The 21,142-nt window shown below is 61.7% G+C and overlaps 1 protein-coding gene across 3 annotated transcripts in view; it reads left to right on the top strand.

The window, feature by feature from the left end:
- Nucleotides 1-20,625, top strand: part of CACNA2D2 (calcium voltage-gated channel auxiliary subunit alpha2delta 2) — a 454,520-nt gene extending 433,895 nt beyond the window's left edge. The window contains exons 10-40 of one of the 3 annotated variants that reach the window (XM_055804987.1): nucleotides 99-149; nucleotides 323-422; nucleotides 1,219-1,377; nucleotides 1,877-1,984; nucleotides 2,698-2,776; nucleotides 2,964-3,013; nucleotides 3,951-4,040; nucleotides 4,294-4,362; nucleotides 4,823-4,897; nucleotides 5,341-5,415; nucleotides 5,589-5,660; nucleotides 5,970-6,041; nucleotides 6,218-6,279; nucleotides 8,198-8,274; nucleotides 9,483-9,503; nucleotides 11,611-11,671; nucleotides 14,086-14,183; nucleotides 14,400-14,490; nucleotides 14,628-14,690; nucleotides 14,807-14,910; nucleotides 14,996-15,094; nucleotides 15,190-15,284; nucleotides 15,612-15,659; nucleotides 16,096-16,167; nucleotides 16,335-16,487; nucleotides 16,605-16,657; nucleotides 16,764-16,819; nucleotides 16,924-17,047; nucleotides 17,502-17,611; nucleotides 17,826-17,914; nucleotides 18,506-20,625. In XM_055804987.1, the coding sequence (XP_055660962.1) occupies nucleotides 99-149; nucleotides 323-422; nucleotides 1,219-1,377; nucleotides 1,877-1,984; nucleotides 2,698-2,776; nucleotides 2,964-3,013; nucleotides 3,951-4,040; nucleotides 4,294-4,362; nucleotides 4,823-4,897; nucleotides 5,341-5,415; nucleotides 5,589-5,660; nucleotides 5,970-6,041; nucleotides 6,218-6,279; nucleotides 8,198-8,274; nucleotides 9,483-9,503; nucleotides 11,611-11,671; nucleotides 14,086-14,183; nucleotides 14,400-14,490; nucleotides 14,628-14,690; nucleotides 14,807-14,910; nucleotides 14,996-15,094; nucleotides 15,190-15,284; nucleotides 15,612-15,659; nucleotides 16,096-16,167; nucleotides 16,335-16,487; nucleotides 16,605-16,657; nucleotides 16,764-16,819; nucleotides 16,924-17,047; nucleotides 17,502-17,611; nucleotides 17,826-17,914; nucleotides 18,506-18,634 (2,605 nt within the window). In that variant the 3' untranslated portion in view covers nucleotides 18,635-20,625. The remainder of the gene's footprint in view (nucleotides 1-98; nucleotides 150-322; nucleotides 423-1,218; nucleotides 1,378-1,876; nucleotides 1,985-2,697; nucleotides 2,777-2,963; nucleotides 3,014-3,950; nucleotides 4,041-4,293; nucleotides 4,363-4,822; nucleotides 4,898-5,340; nucleotides 5,416-5,588; nucleotides 5,661-5,969; nucleotides 6,042-6,217; nucleotides 6,280-8,197; nucleotides 8,275-9,482; nucleotides 9,504-11,610; nucleotides 11,672-14,085; nucleotides 14,184-14,399; nucleotides 14,491-14,627; nucleotides 14,691-14,806; nucleotides 14,911-14,995; nucleotides 15,095-15,189; nucleotides 15,285-15,611; nucleotides 15,660-16,095; nucleotides 16,168-16,334; nucleotides 16,488-16,604; nucleotides 16,658-16,763; nucleotides 16,820-16,923; nucleotides 17,048-17,501; nucleotides 17,612-17,825; nucleotides 17,915-18,505) is intronic. The other 2 variants (XM_055804990.1, XM_055804989.1) reach the window with 2 other exon arrangements.
- The last annotated feature ends 517 nt before the right edge of the window (nucleotides 20,626-21,142 follow it).

The following is a 21,142-nucleotide window of genomic DNA, read 5'->3' on the forward strand; positions in this document are numbered from 1 at the left end:
TGTGCCCTGGCAGAGCTTTGCTCTCGGGCTGCACCCAGCAGGGTCAGGGTCCCTCCCAAAATGAGCAGACCCTGCTGACCTGCCTCTGCACCCTACAGGTACATCCAAGGCGCCTCCTCCCCAAAGGACATGGTCATAATTGTGGACGTGTGAGTACACGGGTCGGGGCCATGGTGGGGCTGAGCCAGGTCAGGGTGGTGGCACAGCATGCTGGGGTGCCACTGTCCCACCAGCAGCCTCAGGGATGCTTACTGGGACAGCACTGGCAGGGAGCCCTGTGCCCCCTCACTGCCAAACCCCCAACACCCTTCTCTCCTGCCAGGAGCGGCAGTGTGAGTGGCCTCACCCTCAAGCTGATGAAGACCTCAGTCTATGAGATGCTGGACACCCTCTCAGATGATGACTACGTCAATGTGGCCTCAGTGAGTGCCGCGGGGTGGGTGGCAGGGCTGTCCTCCCCAGGCAGCTCCCTGCTCCCCACTGTGGGAGCCCTTTTCCCCCAGACCCACCTGGCCAGGAGCTCTGCAGAGAGAGAAATGCCCTGGTTTTATTATATATATAATAACTATATAAGGAAATAGGTACTCAGGGCTCAGCTGTCCGTGGTGGTGAACAAAAGCTGTCCCCATCATGGGGTGTTTGCCACAAATGGTCCCAAGGCGATCCCAACCAGCCACCTCTGTCTGTCACAAGCCAGTGACATCATGCCCCTATGGCGATGTCACCAGCCCATGACCTCATGCAGCACAGCGGCTGTGCCACCAGATCTGTGCATCGTTGGGCACCCAGCCCATGCCGGCCCTCCCCTGTCTGGCCGCAAGCACACTGGCACTAATTAACGTGTCTGGCCTGGCTCCGTTAGCTGGATCGCTGCTCCCCTAATGAATGAGCCCTATTGCCAGCAAATGAAGCCATAAACAAGAGGCAGCACCTGCTCCCGCCGCCGGCATGCCGCAGCATGGCTACTTGCACAAGCCTGGGGGTCCTGCAGAAGCAACCCTGGCAGCACCCACTGCTGGCACCCACACCAGGCAGCTCAGTGCTGGATTTGTCCCAGACTATGCCCAGTCTTGGCATCGGCAGTCCTTGGGAAGTGGGACACGGGATGCTCCGACCACATCCTGCCCATGGAAGCTGAGCGTGGCGGGTGGTTTGTGCCTGCCAGGGGCTGCCCCTGTCCCCTTTCTGTGACTTGCCCCCCTCCTTTTTGCCTCCCAGTTCAATGAGAAGGCAAAGCCGGTGTCATGCTTCAAGCACCTGGTACAGGCTAACATCCGGAACAAGAAGGTCTTCAAGGAGGACGTGCAGGGAATGGTGGCCAAGGGCACAACCGACTATAAGGCTGGCTTTGAGTACGCCTTCGACCAGCTGCAGAATGTAAGCTGGGGGCCAGGCTGTGGACTAGGGGAGGGAGAGTACACCCATGGGTGCTGTGGGCAATGGGAATGCTCCAAGCATATGGCTGCTGCCCCATTCCTGGCACTTTGGCATGCAGAGGGCTCCTTGTCCTGCTTTGCAGTGCTGAGAGGGACATCCCTCTCCCCAGCACACTGTAGCTGAGGTTTTGCGGGAGCCGCTGCCTTTCTGGGTTATTAAAAGCTAGCAGGGCTGGGCGGAGGGGGCTAAATCCAGCCAGACACAGTGCCAGAGGCAAAATAAAGATGGATGGTGCTATTAGGCTCCAAGTGGCAAGAGCCACAACATCATTCCCAAGCAGACAGTGTCCCTTCTAACTTCATCCCAGCCACCCTCATCCTGGAGAAACAGACTGGGAAAAGAGATGGCTCAGGGCCAGCTCTCCCTGGCTGCATCCAGCCCTGCGCCTGGCACGGCTCGCTCTGGGTCTGGCCTCAGGCACTGTCTTTCTGCCCCGCAGTCCAACATCACACGTGCCAACTGCAACAAGATGATCATGATGTTCACGGATGGCGGTGAGGACCGGGTGCAGGACGTCTTTGAGAAGTACAACTGGCCCAATAAGACGGTGAGGGGCTGTGGGGCTGTGTGCTGAGCTGGGGCCACTCACTGGGGAGGGAGACGGCTGCTCCAGCTCCATTGCCAGCTTCCATCTCATTTGCCTCTTCACCATCCTCTCTCCCTGACAGCCTGCTTCTGCACTGAGCTGCTGCCCTGGTAATGGGATGGCTGACACACCAGTGCCGTTTATAGCTGGCTCCCACCTTGGCATGTGGGAGGCATGGGACCATGTGCCCCACAGGCCGCTGGGGAGGGGATGGGGCTGGTGGGCTCCCTGAACACCAGCCCCGTGGGGAGCAAACCCCAAGCATGGGGGCAGGTCTACTGGCAGGCAGGCGAAACAGCTGGACTGTCCCTGTTGCTGTCCAGAGACCTGTGGGTTGGGGGGGGTTCTGGTCCATGCAGGACCCTTGGAGAGCACAGACCCCTCTGGGTGCAGTGATGCCCCAGCCTAAGGACCCCTGGGGTAGGTGGCTTGGGCCAGTGCAGTGATGGTGGGGGACAGGACTGGCCAGGGCCAGGTGAGGAGAGAGGGGCTCCCTTGCTGCCAACATTCACAGGAGCCTTCTGCCCACCTGCACTTGGCCGTGAGCAGCACAGCTGCGGGCCATGGCAGGCAATGCCACACTATCACCAGGGAGGTTGCCATCAGCTGGCAGCACTGGGTGTGGAAGACCAGGGTGTCCAGCAGATGGTCCTCACCGCCACACTCTGCTGCAGGTGCGGGTCTTCACCTTCTCCGTCGGGCAACACAACTACGATGTGACCCCGCTGCAGTGGATGGCCTGCGCCAACAAAGGTGAGCAGGGCTGGCACCCAGTGGGCACAGGAGGCTGCAGGCTGCTGGGCTGGCCCCTCGCCAGGAACCTGAGAGGGCTCCGGTGCGTGCCACTGCCAGCAAGGTGCCAGGCTGGATAGCAGGACAGCCAGATAGCCGCACGGGCAGACAGCCGGCTCTCCAGCTGCCTTTCTCTTTCTTTTCCAAGGTTACTACTTCGAAATCCCCTCCATCGGCGCCATCCGTATCAACACGCAGGTACAGCAGGCAGGCGGGGCTGCCCACCAGGCATCCACAGGCAGAGCTGCCCTCCTGGGGTGCCCTGCCGGGGGGCACGCCTCAGCAGCCCCTGCCCCACTGCAGAGAGCCCCAAGACTGGCAGCCAGCGTGGCAGCCAGCTTGGGAGCTGAGCCCTCAGCCAGGCCTTGCGCTGTTGAAATAAGTAATTCATCTTCTGCAGCTCCCCATGGACCTGCTGCCTTTTGAGTGACTAATTATGAAACATCAGGCGTTAATCATCACAGAGCAGAGCTGAGCATGGGCAGAGAGCGAGCGCAGGCAGGGCCAGGCGCAGCAGCACCCTGTTTGGCAGAGCCAGGCATGCATGCCCCCCACCCTGTCCCACTGCCCCTTTTCTACCCTTTTTCTTTATTGGATGCCCCCGAGGTGCCATGGTAGGTAGGTGATGAGAGTCCCCTAGCAGGGCAGCCCCTCGGGGCAGGGCTGGCATTGTGGCACAGAGGCTGCCCCCCACCCAGAGGTCTGCCTTGGCAAGGTGAGCCAGGACAAGGGAAACCTGCCCCAGGAGAAGATCCCAAAAGGCCAGTGGTGGCAGCCAGGGAGACAGCAGTGATGTGGTCCAGGTGTGACAGAGCAAGCCCAGCGCCAGGGGTGGCTGGAGCCAGGGGGCTCTGGCTGGTGCTGCCTGGGGAGCCCATGCCCTGCCCGTGCCCAGCTGATGGAGAGCAGCACCTTGTTCCCATCTTATACACCCATTCAGTTCACAGCTGGAGCCATTACCCTCAGGTTTGGTAGCTGCCAGCTAGCCCTAGCTAGCTCAGCCTGCAGCTGGGGACCAGCACCAGGCACCCTATTAATAATCCCTGGGGCGTGTGTGGGGACAGGGGTGTCACTAGGTTGGAGCAGGAAGGCGTCTGTCCCGTGTCATGCTTTCCCCTGCCTTGTGTGCCTGCAGGAGTACCTGGATGTGCTGGGCAGACCCATGGTCCTGGCTGGGAACCGAGCCAAGCAGGTTCAGTGGACCAATGTCTACCAGGATGCCCTGGTAAGGAGCCCTGGCCCCGGGGTGCAGGTGGGGACACCAGCCCCAGGGTCCCACACAGCCCCAGGGTACAGGTGGGGATGCCAGCCCTAGGGTCCCTGCCTTGGGGTGCAGGTGAGGACAGCCAACCCCAGGGTCCCGCACAGCATGTGCCCCCATCTCCCTTTCCAGGGGGTAATCCCCTCTGCTGCCCACCCCCAGCTCTGGGTCTTGGGGCTGGTAAGGGACCATGGGATACCCTTCTGTGCTTGTGCAGGGGCTGGGCCTGGTGGTGACAGGCACGCTGCCGGTGTTCAACCTGACAGAGGACAGCAGTGACAGGAAGGTAGGAGACTGTGGCTGCCATTGCCCTGGCTGCACCAGGACAGAGGGGTGGAGAGGGTGCCGTGATGCTGGGTGCATGGCTGTGATGCTGGGTGCATGGCTGGGGGGGGGGGGGGGGTGGGGGTGGGCACTGGCACCCCTGGGGTGCTGCCTGCTCTGCACCCTCTTCCTGGGGTGAGACCAGGGGTGACTGCCATCCCTGGGACCCAAAATGGCCTTGGCTAGCTCTCCCAGTTCAATGGGGACAGCTGGCAGCTGCAAGTCCCTGGCAGGTGCAGTGTCCCATGGAGGGCTGCTGGGGAGGCTGGCATGTCCCACCCTGTGCTCCTGCAGTGTCCAGATCTAACCCACACATCCCTGGAGGGAGAAGAGGTCCATCCCCCTGTTTCCCCATCCCCGTGCTCGTGGTGGCAGGTGACAGCCCTGCTCCCACCTTCCTCCCTCCCTGCGCTTCCTTCCAGAACCAGCTCATCCTGGGCGTGATGGGGATCGATGTGGCTCTCAATGACATCAAGAGGCTGACACCGCGATACAACGTGCGTGGGGGCCCCTTCTCCTCCATCCCTGCCCTGCACTGCCCGAGCCCGGCATGGAAACACACTGTGGGGAGCCCTGAGCTGCACCCACAGCACCCCAGAGCACCTCCAGCAGCACTGACAGTAGCAGAGTGCAGGCAGGGACCAGGGCAAGCAGGCAGGCAGGGATTGTAGCTGGGTGATGTGCTGGGACCCAGAGCAGAGATTAAACCTTTGCAGAGGCAGCAGGGAATAAACCTTACCAGCCCGGGGAAAGGGGCAGCAGGGAAGATCCAGAGCCAGGATGAGAGATGCTGTTGGCCTAAGAATAGAAATAGATGGCTAGAAAAGCCCTGGGGGTGGTGTGGGGCGAGGTCTGCCTGGAGAGGTGAGGGCGGTCACTCCAGCACAGCATGTCACAGAGCCACTGGGCCAGCCTCATCCCTTCTCCTGTCCTCCTGCAGCTGGGGGCAAACGGTTACGTCTTCGCCATCGACCTGAATGGCTACGTCCTACTGCACCCCAACCTGCAGCCCCAGGTGAGGAGGGGCCCGTCAGGGCAGCAGCAGTGGGGGTTACCTGGACCCTGTGGGACACATGGCTTCCTGGGGTTGTTAGGAGCTAATTGGTGGAATTGTGATGAGTTTTTCTGGACTCAGTGACAGCTGCAGGAGCCCTGAGCCCTTCCCCGACTCTCTCTTTCTGCATGCAGATCATCAATTTCCGTGAGCCGGTGACGCTGGACTTCCTGGATGCTGAGCTGGAGGATGAAAACAAGGAGGAGGTGGGCAGATGCAGGGGCAGATTTTGGGGTACAGGCTGGCCCCCCAGCCTGCAGTTGCAAAGAGCACTCAGCTCCTCCAGCCTACCCGGGGAGTGCCTTGTCCTAAGGGCCCCAGCACAACTCCCATGAAACCATGGCAGGGACGGGAACTGGGTCACTGTCCCCTGGGTGCCAGCATGATGAGCCCCCCAGGCTGCTCACCCCTCGCCTCTGCACCCTGTGCATCACCCGTGCCACCCCACTGGGTGGGTGCCCACAGGCTTGTGGCTGGGCTGTATGGCCCTCAGTCATCTCCTTCATGTCCCCCAGATCCGGAGAAGCATGATTGATGGGAATGACGGGCAGAGGTTCATCAAGACCCTGATCAAGTCCCTGGACGAGGTAACACTGCAGGGGAAGGGGGTCACGGCCAAACTGCCACCATGCTGAGCACCCAGCCCTGGCAGCGGGGAGTGAGGGGCCATGTCCAGCACCGGGCTTGGAGCTGGGATCCTGTGTCACTGCACCAGCAGTGTCCTGGCAGCACAGAGGCCTGACTGGCTCCCTCTGACCTGCAGCAATACATCGACGAGGTGTTCAGGACCTACACGTGGGCCCCCATCAAAAGCACCAACTACAGGTGAGCGGCACTGCTGGCACACCCACGCTCACCCAGCATCAGCCAGACCCACACCAGTACAGGGCTGTGGTCCTGTGCCTGCAACTCCAGAGATCTGCAGGGCCATAAGGAACATATCCCATGGGCTGTGGGGTTGCAAACTGTCCTCACATCATTGCACACAGCCAGTGATGCTCTGGAGGGTATTCCCAAAAGTGCTGTCTGCCAGTGGCTGGCACTGCAGTGTGGGGCTGTGGTCCCCAGGGCTCAGGACAGGCTGCAGGGCTGACATGTGAGGTGCCAGACAAGGGACACCCTGCCACTGCCTGTCTGCACAGCCAGGGGCTTGCACAGGTCTCTGCCTGCTCTGGGGTGGGTGAGAGGGATGTGTGCCCATGCTGCAGCACAAGCAGTGGCTTCGGAGGCAGAGGAGAGCAAAGTTCCCCTCTCCATTTATCGCCCAGTTTGCACCAGTTTGGATCAGCAGATGCGTAATAAAAGACCCCAGCGTCATATCCGTGCTGTCCAACGCATGCTGCCTCTGTCCTGTGAAGAGCCATGTGGTACCCCTGCTGCCCAGTGTACCCTCCTCCTCCTGGCCACCCAGCTCAGGAGGCTGGCAAGGGTCACAGCCACCTCCCAATGCTGCCAGGTGTCCCCTGCGCAGCCCCAGTCCTGTCCCCCACAGTGGCATGCCTCCGGAGCCAGGCAGCACTGTGGAGGAGGGGACGGTGACACAGGGTAACACGGCTGTGGCCAGGGCTGCTAGCTGATCTGTAGGGTGAAAGATGCTGCTGGGCTACCGTGGCTCTACACAGCGACAGGGATGTTCCCTGGGACACCACCAGCACAGGGTGCCACCAGCACTGAACAGAAAAAAAGTCACCCCCCTCCTCTTGCCACCTGTGGTTTGGTGTGCCACCCCTCTGTCATGTTTTTTGGGGTGCCTTCACCGCTGCCATGCTTGCTGGGGTGCCCAGTCCATGCCGCCAGGTGCAGAGAGGGCTAGCTGGGGTGGTGGCTCAGGGGGCAAGTCCAGGTCCCGGTGACTCAAGTGTGGGTGTGACATCTGATGAGGGTCAGGAATCTGGCCCTCACCCACTGGTACTCACTTAGCCTGGGCAGCACCTGGCACAACCACCATCACCGAAGGCCACTGCAGCCAGCACCCAGGAGCCCAGCTCCCTCTGGAAGTGTGTCCTATGGGTTCAGTAGCCCCAGCACCACCTCCTGCCACCTCCTCTCCCACCCACATCCTGCACCCTGTGTGCCAGGCTCCTGGCTCATGGATCCCTCTTTCCAGGTTCACCGGCAGCCAGTGTAGTGGTTGTCTTCCACCTCTCCTCACTGGGAGGGTTTTGTCCCTTCTTTTGAGGGCTGTGTATCTTCCCACCTTCCTCCTTTATGGGGATGTCATGTCCCTCTGCCATGTGCATCTCCCTTGGTTCCCAGGCAGGTACGTCCTGCCCACCTCAGCCCTGGCTGGGCCGGCTTGCCACCTCCTGTGTTTGGGAATGCCCCTGGGATGGCCCGGGATGCCCTGGGGACAACCCTAGGTGCCACTGAGGTGGCCATGTGTGACCCAGGATGACCCTGGGTGCTCTCAGGATGAACCTGGATGCCCCAGCATGGCAGTAAGTGTGCTGAGGATGACTCTAGGTGCCACCAGAATGGTTCTGCATGCTCCAAGGGTGGCCCTGGGTCCCCCAGGATGACCCTAGGTGCTCTAGGGATATCCCAGGGTGCCACCAGGACAGCACTGGGTGCAGTCCCTGGAGAGAAGGATGCAGTGGACTGTGCAGGCAGCCAGTGGGGCTGCTGCCTGCCATCAGTAAGGGCTGGGTGCTGCTGGGGGTTGCCAGGCAGGGGCTGGGGGCCGGCCAAGGGGTCTGGGTGGGTGTAAAACCTTACATTGCCTGTCTGCTCTCCCTTTCCGCAGCCTGGGTCTGGTTCTGCCTCCCTACAGCACCTACTACATCCAGGCCAACCTCAGCGACCAGATTCTGCAAGTGAAGTGTAAGTAGCCCCCAGCTTTCCCTGCAACCCTCTTGCACCCCTGCTCGCCCCCACGCCAGCCCGTGGCTGTCAGGGGGAGAAACACGAAGCAAAAACTTGCAAAAAGAGATAGGGATCACTATGAGAGGGAAAAAAAACAACCCAAAAACAACCCAAAAAAGAGAGGCGTGAGTAGAGGTGAATGCACAGAGGGAAAGCGAGCTGCCTGCCTGGGGTGCCCCGGGGTGCCAGGGTTTGGTCCGCCCACTTTGCACCCCAAAACCCGAGCCCCAGGCTGCAGGCTGGTGCTGCCCGGCGCTGCTGCCTGTTTGCCTCCTGGGGACAAGGGATGATGCTGTAGCAGCCAGTTAATTTGCAAGCCTGGGAAAGTTTGCATGGATCTCTTTAATTTCCTTTGGTTTATTATGATTCTTTGGGTTTGGTTTCAGCCATTTATTCTTTTTATGAGTTCAGTTTTGGTTGTTTTCGATTTTCATTTGGAATTAATCTGTGTACGTGTGTGTTAGCCTGCCCCCCCCCCCCCCCCTTTCTCTCTCTTTCTCTCTCCCCTGACCCCCAAGCCTTTTTCACACCACAGGTCCACGCTGCTCCCGGGGCCCTCTCCCCTGTGGGAGAACCGGACCCTTCCCCTCTCCCCTCCAGTTCCTCCTGTTTCTCCTCCTTAGCCGCCCCAGCAGCTGGACCCCAGCCCTGCTCGAGCGCTGGGCCCTGCCACCCCCTCCATCCATCAGCAGGAGCCCCACGTCCGAAGGGACGAGGCCAGGCTGTCTGCATCCCTGGGAGGGGGGAGCCCCCCATCCTCCCCGGCTCCACCCGCCGTGCCGTGCATGCCCCCTAACTCAGTGAGGACATTTTGATATCAAGACTGTTGCAACTGTTTGCTACTGACTCATTTTCCGTTGGAGTATTGAATATATATATATATAGTTATATCTTTGCTTTTTATTATAATTATTTATTCTTATTTCACCGTGGCCTTTTCTTTTCCTTTCATTACTGGGTTTTTCTTTTTCTTGTTTTCATGTCGTTTTTTGCAAGAAGTTTCCTTTTGGTATGATTATGATACACAATATTTTTATTCAAACAGCGATTGAATAAAATATTGTTTGTCCACCCCTTCCCCCTTTCCACCCAACCCCCTTTTTTTTTGTTTGTTGTTTTTTTGTTTGTTGTTTTTCTTGCTTTCTCTCTATGGTGGATTCACACAGTACCAAACAACAAAATGAAGGGCAAGTATTTTCAGTCTCAGACCACTCACCTTCACCACCCCGTCCCCCGCCCCGTGTCCAGTCCCCCCCAGCCCCCTGCTTGCCCATCTCCCTGCCCGTTTGCCACGCCGAACCTGCAAACCGCCACCGACTCGCCCTTCCTCCCCCCTCCTCCTCCTCCTCCTCCTCTCCTCCAGTTCCCCCTTTATTTGAAAGCAACATGTCTTGTTCTGTCCATGAGAGCTTTGTCACAACGACCCCCCACTCCCTCCCCGCGCATCGCTCCCAAACCCGGTTCGATGCGATCCGAGCCGATCTCGTGTGAAACTGCCGATTGGGATCCCCCAGGTTTCGGTAGCTAGTTCGATACCCCGCTCTCCCCAACCCCCACCCCGCCCTCTCGCTCCCCGCCCCCCCCCCCCCCCCCCCCCGCTCGCCTCCTCCGGCTCCCTCTCCCCTCGGCCCGGCTCCCCGCTTCCTCCTCCCCAAGACAACTCAACCTGAAAGGGATAGGGCTGTGCAGGGAGCGGGGGGCGGAGGGGGGGAGCCGGGGGCGGAGGGGTGGCCCCGGCCTCCGCCGCCCTCTGGGACAGGCCTGACGGGAAAGCCCCCAGGCAGAAGCCCTCGGGCAGAGGTGGGGAGGGGACCACCCGGCTGCACGGGGGCCGCGGAGCCCGGGGGGGCTGCGCTGCCCGCCCCCACGGCTGCTTGGCGGCCGTGCCCGCAGCCCCGGGGCCCGGCGTGCCGTCGAGGCCGCCCGTGCTGCCGGGGAGCGGACGGGTCTGAGCCCCAGGTCCCACCGAGGCAGGCGGGGGGTGTTCGTGTGTGTCCGTCCGTGTGTGGGCCCCCCCGCCCCGCAGCAGAGCGGCACGCAGCGCCGGAGGGCCCCGGGGACCGGGCCCAGCTCCCGCGGAGGGCGGGGGACGCCCCGGCACATCCGGGCCCCGCCGCCGCGCTCCCCCCACCCCCCGGAGGCGAGGGGGGGGCACGGGGGGCACGGGACCAGGCGGGCAGCGCAGCGGGGAGGTGCCAGTGTCACCCTCAGCCCTGTTCTATCAGCCTTGAGTTGCCTCCTCCCGGCGCCCCTGCGATGGCAATGCTGATGGACCAAGTACGAGTGTTCTGTACCCCTCTCCTCCTCCTCTTCCTCCTCCTCCTCCTCCTCCTCCTCCTCCTCTCATTGGCTTGTACCCAGCCCCTGCCTACAGCCCTCGGAGAGCAACAGTCCAACCTCTGGCTGTGTCCTGCAGTGCCCCGGGGGCCGGCGGGAGGGCGAGGGGGTGGCGGAGGCCCCGGGATGTCCCGCAGCACAGACACCCGCCCCTCACGCACCCCCTAACCCGGCTTGCCCCCGCGAGCTGAACCCCGCATCCGCCGCCCCTCTGCCGGGGGGGTTCCCCGAGAGGCACCCTAAACCCTGCTGGGCTGCGACCCCCCCCTCCAAGCAGAGCCAGGCGCCGAGCTGGCGGGCGAGCCTGGGCCCCCGTCCCCGGGGGGGGGTCCCACCGCCCCGGGAGGGAGGGGGACCACGGGCGGCTGGCAGCAGAGCCCGGCAGCGCATTGCATGGCACTTGCTGGGCGAGGAGCCTCTGGTTGGACTGTCCTCGGCAAGGTTCCCCGTTTGGCCATGTCGATGCCTGACAATTTCTTTTTTTTTTTTTTTTCCCTTTTTTCTCCCGACAACCAAGTGTTCTGGTGATCCTCCTCTGGCCAGGAGCGCAGCATGCAGTTCCCTGCCCTCGCCCACCACCGCCCCTCCGAGAGAGAGACGCCCCCACGCCCTCCTAAACATGCATATATATATACCTGTGCGCACATATATATATGTGTGTGTGTGTGTCTGTGTGTCCCTGCGTACACGCCACTGGCCGCACATACACAACTGCCCACCTCCAGCCCTCGACCGAGCAAATTCAAGCTGAGATGGGCAAACCTCTCCTGATTTGGCTATAACTTTCCTTCCTGTGCGGTGCCAGCAACAGCAGAACGGCCTTTTCCTTCCTCTCTTGTTACCAAGAGCAGCAAATGCCTTTTTTTTTTGTTCCCTCCCCTCTCTCTGTCCGTCTCTCTCCCTCCTGGCCCCCAGCATCCCCTGTCCCCGCCGGATAACCTTCCCTTTCTGTTGCAGATTTTGAATACCTGCTGCCCAACAGCTTTGAGTCGGAGGGACATGTGTTCATTGCTCCCAGGTAGCTTTGCGTGTGCGCTTGCCGAGGTGTGCATCTGCCCAGGCCCCGCTGCCGATCCCCCCATCGCCCCCCCATCCTTGCCTCATCGTGCCTTGTCCCCCCTCCCTGTCCCCTGTCGCTGTGTGTGTTGTGTGCCCGCTCAGCCAAGGGGGGCTGCCACCGGGACCCCAGCCCCGTTCTGCCACCCAGTTGCATCCAGCACAGTATATATGCACCCGGTATGGCCCGACCTCTGTGCGTGCATATATAGGTATAGTTTCTGAAAATCCCCCTGCCGAGCTAGGGGCTGGCGGTGGCATCATACAGTCGTGCTGGCTGTGGGGGGGATAGGGAGAAGGAAGGGTAGGGTTTCGGCTCAAATTCAGGATGCCCAGGGGGTTTGGGGAGGCTGCCAGCCACAGGCTGTGAACAGGGACAGGATAGCGTAGTGGTCCCCGGACAGACAGACACATACCCTGCCCAGAGTTGTGCCACCTGGTTTTGTCACCTCATGGGGACCAAGGACCATCCCTCGGCAGGGTGTTTGGGAAGCCCTGTGGCTCTGCCAGCACCCTGCCCTTCCCACCACTCTGACCAGCCATAATTAACATTACCAGCTAATCACTTGTGTACCTATACATCATTACAACAGCTAAACACCCTATTAGATGTTTTATTGTTGCAGTTTTTGGGGACCACAGCAGGTCAAGGCTACAGCACAGCCACCTGTGCCACTTGCGGGTAACCCCTACCCTCCCTGCCTACAGCAGCCATCACTCGCTCAGACTAAGTGGGTAAACCAGCCCAAAATGTACAGTTACTGTGCAGCCCCAGCTTTTCGGGGGGGGGGGGGGGGACGACCTAGTCCCCGGGCAACACACAGGGAAAGGAGGATGAGGTCTGGGAAACATGGGAGCCAAAGCAGGGTATTAATGAGGAACAGAAAAACTCTTGTTAGTAAAAAATTGGCCCATAAATGCGCTTGGCGAATAGATACAGAGGTGATGTCTGAGCCCAAGGGCCAAGGAACAGGTCTGCCCCCTGAGCGCCCCACCCAGGCTGAGGTGATGGAGTCAGTGTCGAGCATGGGGCTCTGTGGCCAGTCCAGCTGAAGAGAAAAGCAGGCTTTGAAGATCAGGGTGAGCCCTTCAGTGCCACCCAAAGCGGCTCCGTGAGCAGCCTTCCTGCAGTGGGTGCCAGCCTGGCGCAAGCAGGGAGGAGCCATGTGCCGGGGGGTGGCACCCGGCACCCAGGGCGACTGTATGATCTGCTGTTGGTGCTACTGTGCCCACGGGCCACTGGAAATTTTCAGAAACCGTATATTCCCCGTCCCCCGTGGGTGTGTGAGTACCTGTACCTGTGCGTGTTGGTGTAGATATTTAGGTGGCTGCTCCCGCCAAGCAGGGGTCAGAGGGCCAGAACGGGCTGGCCTGGGCGCCCCAGCTCTTTTGGCTGCCCCATGGGTATGCTCCCTGCCACCCTGTGCTCCGGCATTTGTCCTCTTAATGAGGTTTTTGGCAGAGTCAGGAGCTTGGCGGAGGGGATGTGAGCAAGGGGAGCCCTGAGCCCCCCAGCACTGCCTGCAGCCACACCACTGAGGCTGGGAGGGCTCTCAGCCCTCTAGGGTGGCCCTCACCCATGCCACCTGATCAGAGCCACTCAGTGACCGGCAGGGTTACAGCTGTCCCCGGCATCGGCGGGGCTAGGGCTCTGCACTCAGGGTGGTCCCACACTGGAGTGGGGATGTGGCACCTCCCATGGTGCCCATCCCAGGAGAGGCTCAGGGCCAGCGATGCCAGCGGGCGAGCACCTGCCTCTGCCAGCCAGGCCTCACCCAGCACCTAACTATCTACGTAAAGGGTACAGATACATCTGCCAAGTGCCTGCATGGTGCTGCTGGTGCAGCCGTGGGGGCTCTGGGGCAGACCCCCGCTCACACTCGCAGCGGAGCCCCTGCTCCCCGGGGTGCCATAGGGGCAGGGCAGGGTGGGCATGGTGGCACCTGCCTCACCCCACAGGTAAGTACAGGGGCAGAGGTGGCCAGTCCCACCAGTAGCCCCACCAGTATGGGGAGAGGCAGAGCTGAGGGTTATACCACTCTGGGCAAACTGGGTTCCGTCAAACCTGGCCGTGGCAGAGGTGATAGCATCTTGGTGCCCATGGCAGTGACGGACCCAGTGGTCGGCTTGACAGCCAAGCCGGCGGCACTGCAGGCAGCAGAGGGCTGGGTGCTGGGCAGTTTGCTGAGACGCCCACAAACCAGCTGCCCCAGCAGGGTGACACTCACGGGAGCGGTGGCACGTCACCACCGTCATGTCCCCTGGCAAGCCCGCATGCTGACAGCATGGCCAGCACCTACCCTGCCGGCCCTGGGGGAGAACTGACCTTGCCTTTTCCATCCTCGCAAACGACAAACCTTGTCCCCCAAACCCCAGAGAGTATTGCAAAGACCTCGACTTGTCGGATAACAACACCGAGTTCCTGGAAAACTTTATTGCCCTCATGGAAAAAGTGACCCCAGACTCCAAGCAGTGTGAGTAGCTGGGGACAGCTGGTGGTGGGGCTGATGGGGGGGTTGGGGGGGAAAGGGTGCAGGGGGAGATGGGGCAGGGGGTGAACTGTGTCGGGGTTCAGGTCCCAGGAGCCACCACAGGGTGGGTGCGAGGGCAGGGCAGGAGGGCACAGGTGGCCCCCACAGGGTCAGCCCTCACCTCCTCCTCCTCCTCTTCCTTTCCATCTTCCTCCCAAGGTGACAACTTCCTCCTGCACAACCTGATCCTGGACACAGGCATCACACAGCAGCTGGTGGAGCGGGTCTGGAAGGACCAGGACCTGAACACGTAGGTGAAGGCAAAGTGGCCCAGGATGGGCAGTGCTGGCTGAGGACAGAGGGGGATTGGGATGGGCTATGGGCACAGGGACAAGAGCAGAGCAAAACCCCGCTGGTACCCAGTGTGCCTGCCCCCTCTCCTTGCAGGTACAGCCTCTTGGCTGTCTTCGCAGCCACTGATGGGGGCATCACCCGCGTCTTCCCTAACAAGTGAGTGTCCGGGGGCATGTGTGTGCCCAGCCCCGCACAGGGGTCTGCTCCTGCGGGGCCATCTCTGGTGGGACCAGAGCCAAGTGTTAGTCCTGGCCATGGCTGCTCCCCTCCAGGGCTGCAGATGACTGGGAGGAGGAACCAGAGCCCTTCAACGCCAGCTTCTACCGGAGGAGCCTGGACAACAAAGGCTACATCTTCAAGCCGCCCTACCGGGATGGTGGGTGAAAGCTTGGGGTGGCTGGGGCTGGCGTAGGCTGCTGCTAGTCCCGCATGTCCCCTGATGCCACCCCTGCCCTCTGCAGCCGGCTACCGGGCGCTGGACCTGGAGAACAACACCATCGGGATCCTGGTGAGCACCGCTGTGGAGCTCAGCATCGGGGGCAAGACACTGAAGCCAGCAGGTAGGCAGGGGACTGGGAGCCCCACCACCAGGCTGGGGGTGTCCCCGTCGTCCCCCCCCAATGCCGGGGCTCACCCCATCTCCCTGCTGCCCCAGTGGTGGGGGTGAAGCTGGACTTGGAGGCCTGGGCTGAGAAGTTCAAAGTGCTGGCAAGCAACCGGACAGACCGTGACCAGCTGGGCGCCCGCCGGGTACGTCTCTTGGAGCTCCTGTGGTGCTGGCACTGTGTGGGGATGGGGATGGGGATGGGGATGGGGATGGGGATGGGGATGGGGATGGGGATGGGGATGGGGACAGGGACAGGAAGGGAGCTCTGCTTGCTGGGGACGTGGCTGGGGAGCACTGCTGGGACACAGTGCCTGTGGCCCCCCTGGGCTTGTACCTCCTGCACAGCCCTTCCTGTCACCCTGTCCAGGGCACACCACCCCATGTGTCCCCTCCTGTCCAGGAGGAAAACTCTGGGTGGGAAAGACAGTCCTCCTGCTAACCTGTCCCTCTGCCCTGGTTTCACTTGACAGTGCGACCCCTCGACCAGCTGCGAGATGGACTGTGAGGCCAACAACAAGGTGGGTGGTGGGCAGGGGTGGAGGCAGCAGGGAACAGCAGGCAGGGGGAGCAGGGGATGGCTGGGCAGGGTCCCCGTCTCTTGCCCACCCTGCCTGTGCCATCTGGGTGAGCGCTCCTGCCCTGTGCCCCTGCTGATCCCAAAGCTCAGCCAGCCCCTGACCCCTCTTGCAGGGATGAAGCCCCAGGGGTTATGCCCTGGACCATGGCCACCCCCCTGAGGGGGCTGTTAATCCCCACAGTGTGGGCAGTGGTTCTTGTTCCCTGCACCCTCTCAGCACGGGTGCTTCCAGCACCAGGATGCTCCTGAGCAGCCCCCACGCTTGGGGACACCATACCAGCCCCCTGCCTGACTGCCCATCACCCACCCCGGCCCTGCCTGTCCTGTCTTGGTCTGGGCATGGCCAGTGGGTGGGTGACACTGCCCTCCTTCTGCAGGACCTCATCTGTGTCCTCATCGATGATGGGGGCTTTCTGGTGCTCTCCAACCAGGAGGACCACTGGTACCAGGTGAGCGGTGCCCAGGTGGCAGCTCTCCTGAACCTGTGATGCAAGCAGGGAGCTGAGACTTTTGAGCTCGTGTCATGGATAGCATGACACAGCCCTGCTCAAGTCCCTATGGGGGAGACCCGCAGTCGAGGTGGCGTTTAGGTGCAGACTGGGTGTCCCAATCCCAGGTGGGCAAGTTCTTCAGTGAAGTGGATGCCAACCTGATGTCCGCTCTCTACAACAACTCCTTCTATGCCCGCAAAGAGTCCTATGACTTCCAGTCAGTCTGTGCCCCCGAGGCCCAGAGCAACACGGGTGCTGCGCCCCGTGGCGTCTTCGTGGTGAGTACCCACGGGGATGGTGGCTTCCTGGTGGGCCAGGAGCTGACACTCATGGGTGTGTCCCCAGCACCTCATACAGGGACCTGCTGGCTCACTGCCCCCCCTCTTTTCCCACAGCCCACTGTGGCCGATCTCCTGAACCTCGCCTGGTGGACTTCAGCCACAGCCTGGTGAGTCCTGCCACAGCCCCTCCCCGGGGGCTGTTTCCATTGGGGGGTGTCACCAGTACATCCCTGGGGCTGGGACAGCCAGCGTGGCTGTGCTCTCCTTCCCCAGGTCCCTCTTCCAGCAGTTCCTCTATGGCCTCACCTACAGCAGCTGGTTCCAGACGGGTGAGTCCCTTGGGAGCCCCAGGCTGGGGGTGGGCAGGGGATGTGGTGGGGGCACATGGCGGGGCGGTCCATGGCCCTTGTCCCACGGCACTGTGCTGGCACAGAGGAGGTGGCAGGAGACAGCATGGAGGCCAGGGAGACAAGCTGCATCATGAAGCAGACGCAGTACTACTTCAGCACTGTCAACGCCACCTACAATGCCATCATTGACTGCGGCAACTGCTCCAGGTGGGTCCATCCCTGCCATCCCACCACCTTGGCAGGGTTGGGGACACCCCGTAGGCTGCCTTTGCCAGGACCTCCACCTGCCTAGGGGCGATGGGAGATGCCGTGCAGCGCTCAAGGGGCTGTGGTACCTGGGCAGTGGGGACAGAGAGCAGTGGTAGCAACCCTGTGGGCTGTGGGGTGATGGTGACGTCCCCAGAGCTCCTCCAAGTGGGACCAAGCCCCAAAAGTCCATCAGTGCCAGTTCCCTGGGCAGCCCCTTGGCTTCGGGACAGGGATGGGGTTGAGGATGGAGATGGGGACAAGGATGGGGACGGGGACAGGGTTGGGGATAGGGATGGGGATGCCCTGCTGGCTTGGCCTCCCCAGAGCCATCTGCCAGCAGGGCTGGCAAAAGGGGCCGGGGGTCAAACGGGGCACAGGGTAACTGGGGTCCCTGCTACCATCGCACCCCCAGGCTTTTCCACGCACAGAGGCTGGCCAACACCAACCTGCTCTTTGTGGTGGCTGACAAGCCTCTCTGCAGCCAGTGCGAGTCCATCAAGCTGCTGCAGGCAGAGGTAAGAGGTATCCTTTGGTGTCCTGGCTGCATCCCACCAGGACACGGTGGCAGAGGGGTAGAAGGGCAGGCGGGGTCTGGGGCAGGGCAGGGGTGCCAGGAGCTGCAGGGTCTGGCAAAGGTGGAGGGAGCTGGCCCATGGCTAGAGGGGATGGGGGTAGACATGGGGTGCCCCATGGGCCCCTGGCACCCTGTCCCTGCTGGTTTCCTTGACCTGCAAAGCCCCCCCGAGGGACCCCAACCAGTGTGAGCTGGTGGACAGGCCCCGCTACCGGAAAGGCCCCCACATCTGCTTTGACTACAATGCAACAGTACGTGGGGGGCAGGGGGGGAAGGGGGGAGTGGAGCTGTGGGGGGCCCTGGGGTGGGTTGGAGGGAAGGGGGTTCCCCCTGAGGCAGTGGAGCAGAGCCATGGGGGGTCCCCAGGGGAGCAGAGCTGTGGGGTGCCCACCTTGGGAGAATAGAGGAGTGAGTACCCCCCGGAGGGGAACAGACCCCGTGGGGTGTCCCCCTGAGGGGAACAGAACCGTGGGGGGATCCTGGGGGTGCAGTACCATGGGGGGAGACTGCTGATGGGGATTTGGTGCCCTGGGAGGACCTGGATGGGATCAGGAGCTTTGGGGTGGCCCCTGGGGAGGTCAGAGCCATAGGGGAGTCTCTAGCAGAGCAATGCCATGGGGTGGGTGCCCTCCTGGAGGGGACCAAAGCCACGGGGGGTCCCAGGGAGAGGAGCATTGTGGAGGGTCTCCCAGGGGGGCACTGCTACTGGGGTTCTGGGACAGGAGGTGCAGCAGGGCTGCAGGGGGGTGGTGGGTGCCCCTGCCAGGGCAGTGGATGCCCCTGGAGTGCCGAGGTACTGCTGGGGTGCCCCATGGCCCCTCTCCCTTTGACCCCTTCCCCAGGAAGATACCTCAGACTGTGGCCGAGGGGCTTCCTTTGCCCCCTCCCTGGGGGTCCTGCTCTCCCTGCAGCTGCTGCTTCTCTACTCCAGCGCCAGCCAGCACCCACTGCCCCCGGCCGTCTGCCTTTAGCCCCCCTGGCCACCCCCACTAGCTCTCTTTTCTTTCAAGCTCCATCTCCATCCCCCTCCCTGGCCCAGTGGAGCAACGTCCCCTCTGCCTCCTTGGGGACCCCTGTGATGCCGCCCACGCTCCCCACCGGCCGCAGCCAAAGAAGAGTTGGGGTGTGGGCAGGGGCTCCCCGGCAGAGCGGGGACCGGGTCAGTGCCCCAGCGTCATGCCCGCCCAGCCGCTTGGGACTTGGAAAGTGGTGTCAGCACCCTCTACCCACGACCCCTCCATCCACCTCGCCTATTTTTTTAGCCTGAAGATTTTAAAGCAGATCTTTATACATTGAGTTTCCAACATTTTCGCCTGGAGACCGGCGGTGTTTATTGTCAGCAACAAGGACACATAGAAAAAAAAAAAAGGGGGGGGGGGGGGGGGGGGAAGAAAAAAGGACTTGACTTGACTATGTGGGTCAGTATTATTTTTTCCAGCGAGTACCGGCCCCCTCCCCCCCGGCCCCGCAGGCATGCAGGGCAGTGGGTGGCTCCAGAATCCTTGGGGGCAGGGGCAGAGGCGGAGGGGGAGGGGGGAGCTGCTGACCATGATTGGGGTGGGATGGAGCCCTGATACCTGCACTGGGCTCAGCCGCTCCATGCGTCCTTGGGCACAGATACTGGGTTGAAAAACGGGGCAGGGGGATGGGGGGGCGTGGAATGTATTTTGTTTCTTTTCCGTTCTGCAGATCACTGTGAAATCCTGCCCTGCCCACCCCAGCCCTGCCCGGGCCCCCCAGCCACCCTCGCCCCTTGCCCACCCACCCCCCCCCGCGGTAGCCCTGCCAAAGAAACGGTGCTGCTTGTCCATGAGGGGACATGGCACTGCTCCGGCGGGATGTGCCTCGCATCCCTGAGCGGGAGGTGGAGCAGAAGCTGCCACACGTCCCCAGAGGGACATGCCAGGCTCCCATGCCCATCCCTCATGGCACTAGCACGGGGGCTGCTGGCCGGCCGCAGCGAGGGTAGCTGCTTCCAGGGGTGCTGCTGACGTCCCAGATGAGGGCACCCAGTGCTGGGAGGGCAGGAGGTGCCTCGGCAGCGCAGTGTCCTAGGGTGCTGGGGCTCACCCCAGGGCACTCAGGTGGGGGTGTCGTCCCCCCAGCCAAAACACTGGGTGCCAAGGAGGGAGATGGAGCAGCTGCTCAGCCACAGCACCCCACTGCACCCCACCACCCCAGCCAGGAGAACTGCCACAGGGCTGGGGGGGGCCCAGTGCAGGGTGCCCAGCCGTGACACTCCAGGGTGCTGCAGTGCAGGGGGTGCCATACCCACCATCCACGCCCCCACTGCTCCCGGCAGCGCCAGGGGGGCCCCTGCCTGGGTGGGCTGCCTCGGGGGACACTCACCCCCATGGGGACCCTGCTCAGAGCCACCCCATCAACTGGGTCTGGGGGAGCCCCCTCGGCATGGCCACCCCGGGTGGGGCTGGGGAGGGTGCCAGGCACTAATTAGTGCTGGGGTTAATTAATGGTCATTCTGCTTGTAGCTTTTTCAGTGTGTGTTTGGTTACTGTCTCTGGGAACTGTGTTTGAACAGATGGCTCTGTGTTACCGGGAGTGTGTGTACTTCTGTAGTCTAGTTAGGTGCTCTGCCAGAAAACCACCACTATACATACCTATAAATATATACATATATAGTCTATTTTAAGTTAAAAACCAATGAGATGAAGAGGCAGCGTGGCCCCAGGCCCCCCATCCCACCGGGGTCGCGTCCTGCCCCATCCCCACCTGAAAGCTTCTCTCTGCTCATTCAAAGGCATTGGGGTTTTAATTGATTTTCTTTAATTTATTTTTTATTTCTTTGGGTTTTAATTTTTTTTTGTACAGAAGAGTTGGAAAACTTAAAAAAACAACAAAAAGACAATTTGTAAGATATCGTGCGTGTGACTCCTTGTAAAATATTTTCAAATGGTTTATTACAGAGACTCAGTTATTAAATAATGTTCATATTTTCACTTCACAGGTGGTGGCTGAGTCATTGCCCGTGTACGTGGCCACGGCCGGGGGGGGGGGGCACAGCACGGGGTGGGGGTCTGGCAGGATATGGGGGGCCACTGCCTGCACCTCAGCCAGGGGGCTGGTGCGCAGGGACACAGGCAGGGGTACAGGCACCCACCCGCTGCGCAGGGGGGGGCTGTGGGGCAACAGGGGCTCAGCCCCCCCACGTAGCCCCCCCCATCCCCCTTGTCTGTCCCCGCAGGACCGTGTCACCCCTTCCCCACGTCCCTGTCCCCTGTGCCACAGCCCTCCCTCCATGCCTCTGTCCTCTTGCGCCCGCGTCCCCACATCCCCGTCCCCCTGTCTTGGGGGGGTCAATGTCCCCGAGTGCCCCCCGTGTCCAGCCCACCCGTGTCCGTGTCGTGTGTGTGTGTGTGAGTGAGTGTTCCCTCCAGCGTCTGTGCCCACAACCCCATGCCTGTCCCCCGAGTGGCCCCACAGCCCCGCTCCTCTGTCCATGAGGCCCGGGCCTCCCCGCC

The sequence above is a fragment of the Falco peregrinus genome, chromosome 5 (genome assembly GCF_023634155.1).
Source record: "Falco peregrinus isolate bFalPer1 chromosome 5, bFalPer1.pri, whole genome shotgun sequence".
Lineage (NCBI taxonomy): Eukaryota > Metazoa > Chordata > Aves > Falconiformes > Falconidae > Falco > Falco peregrinus.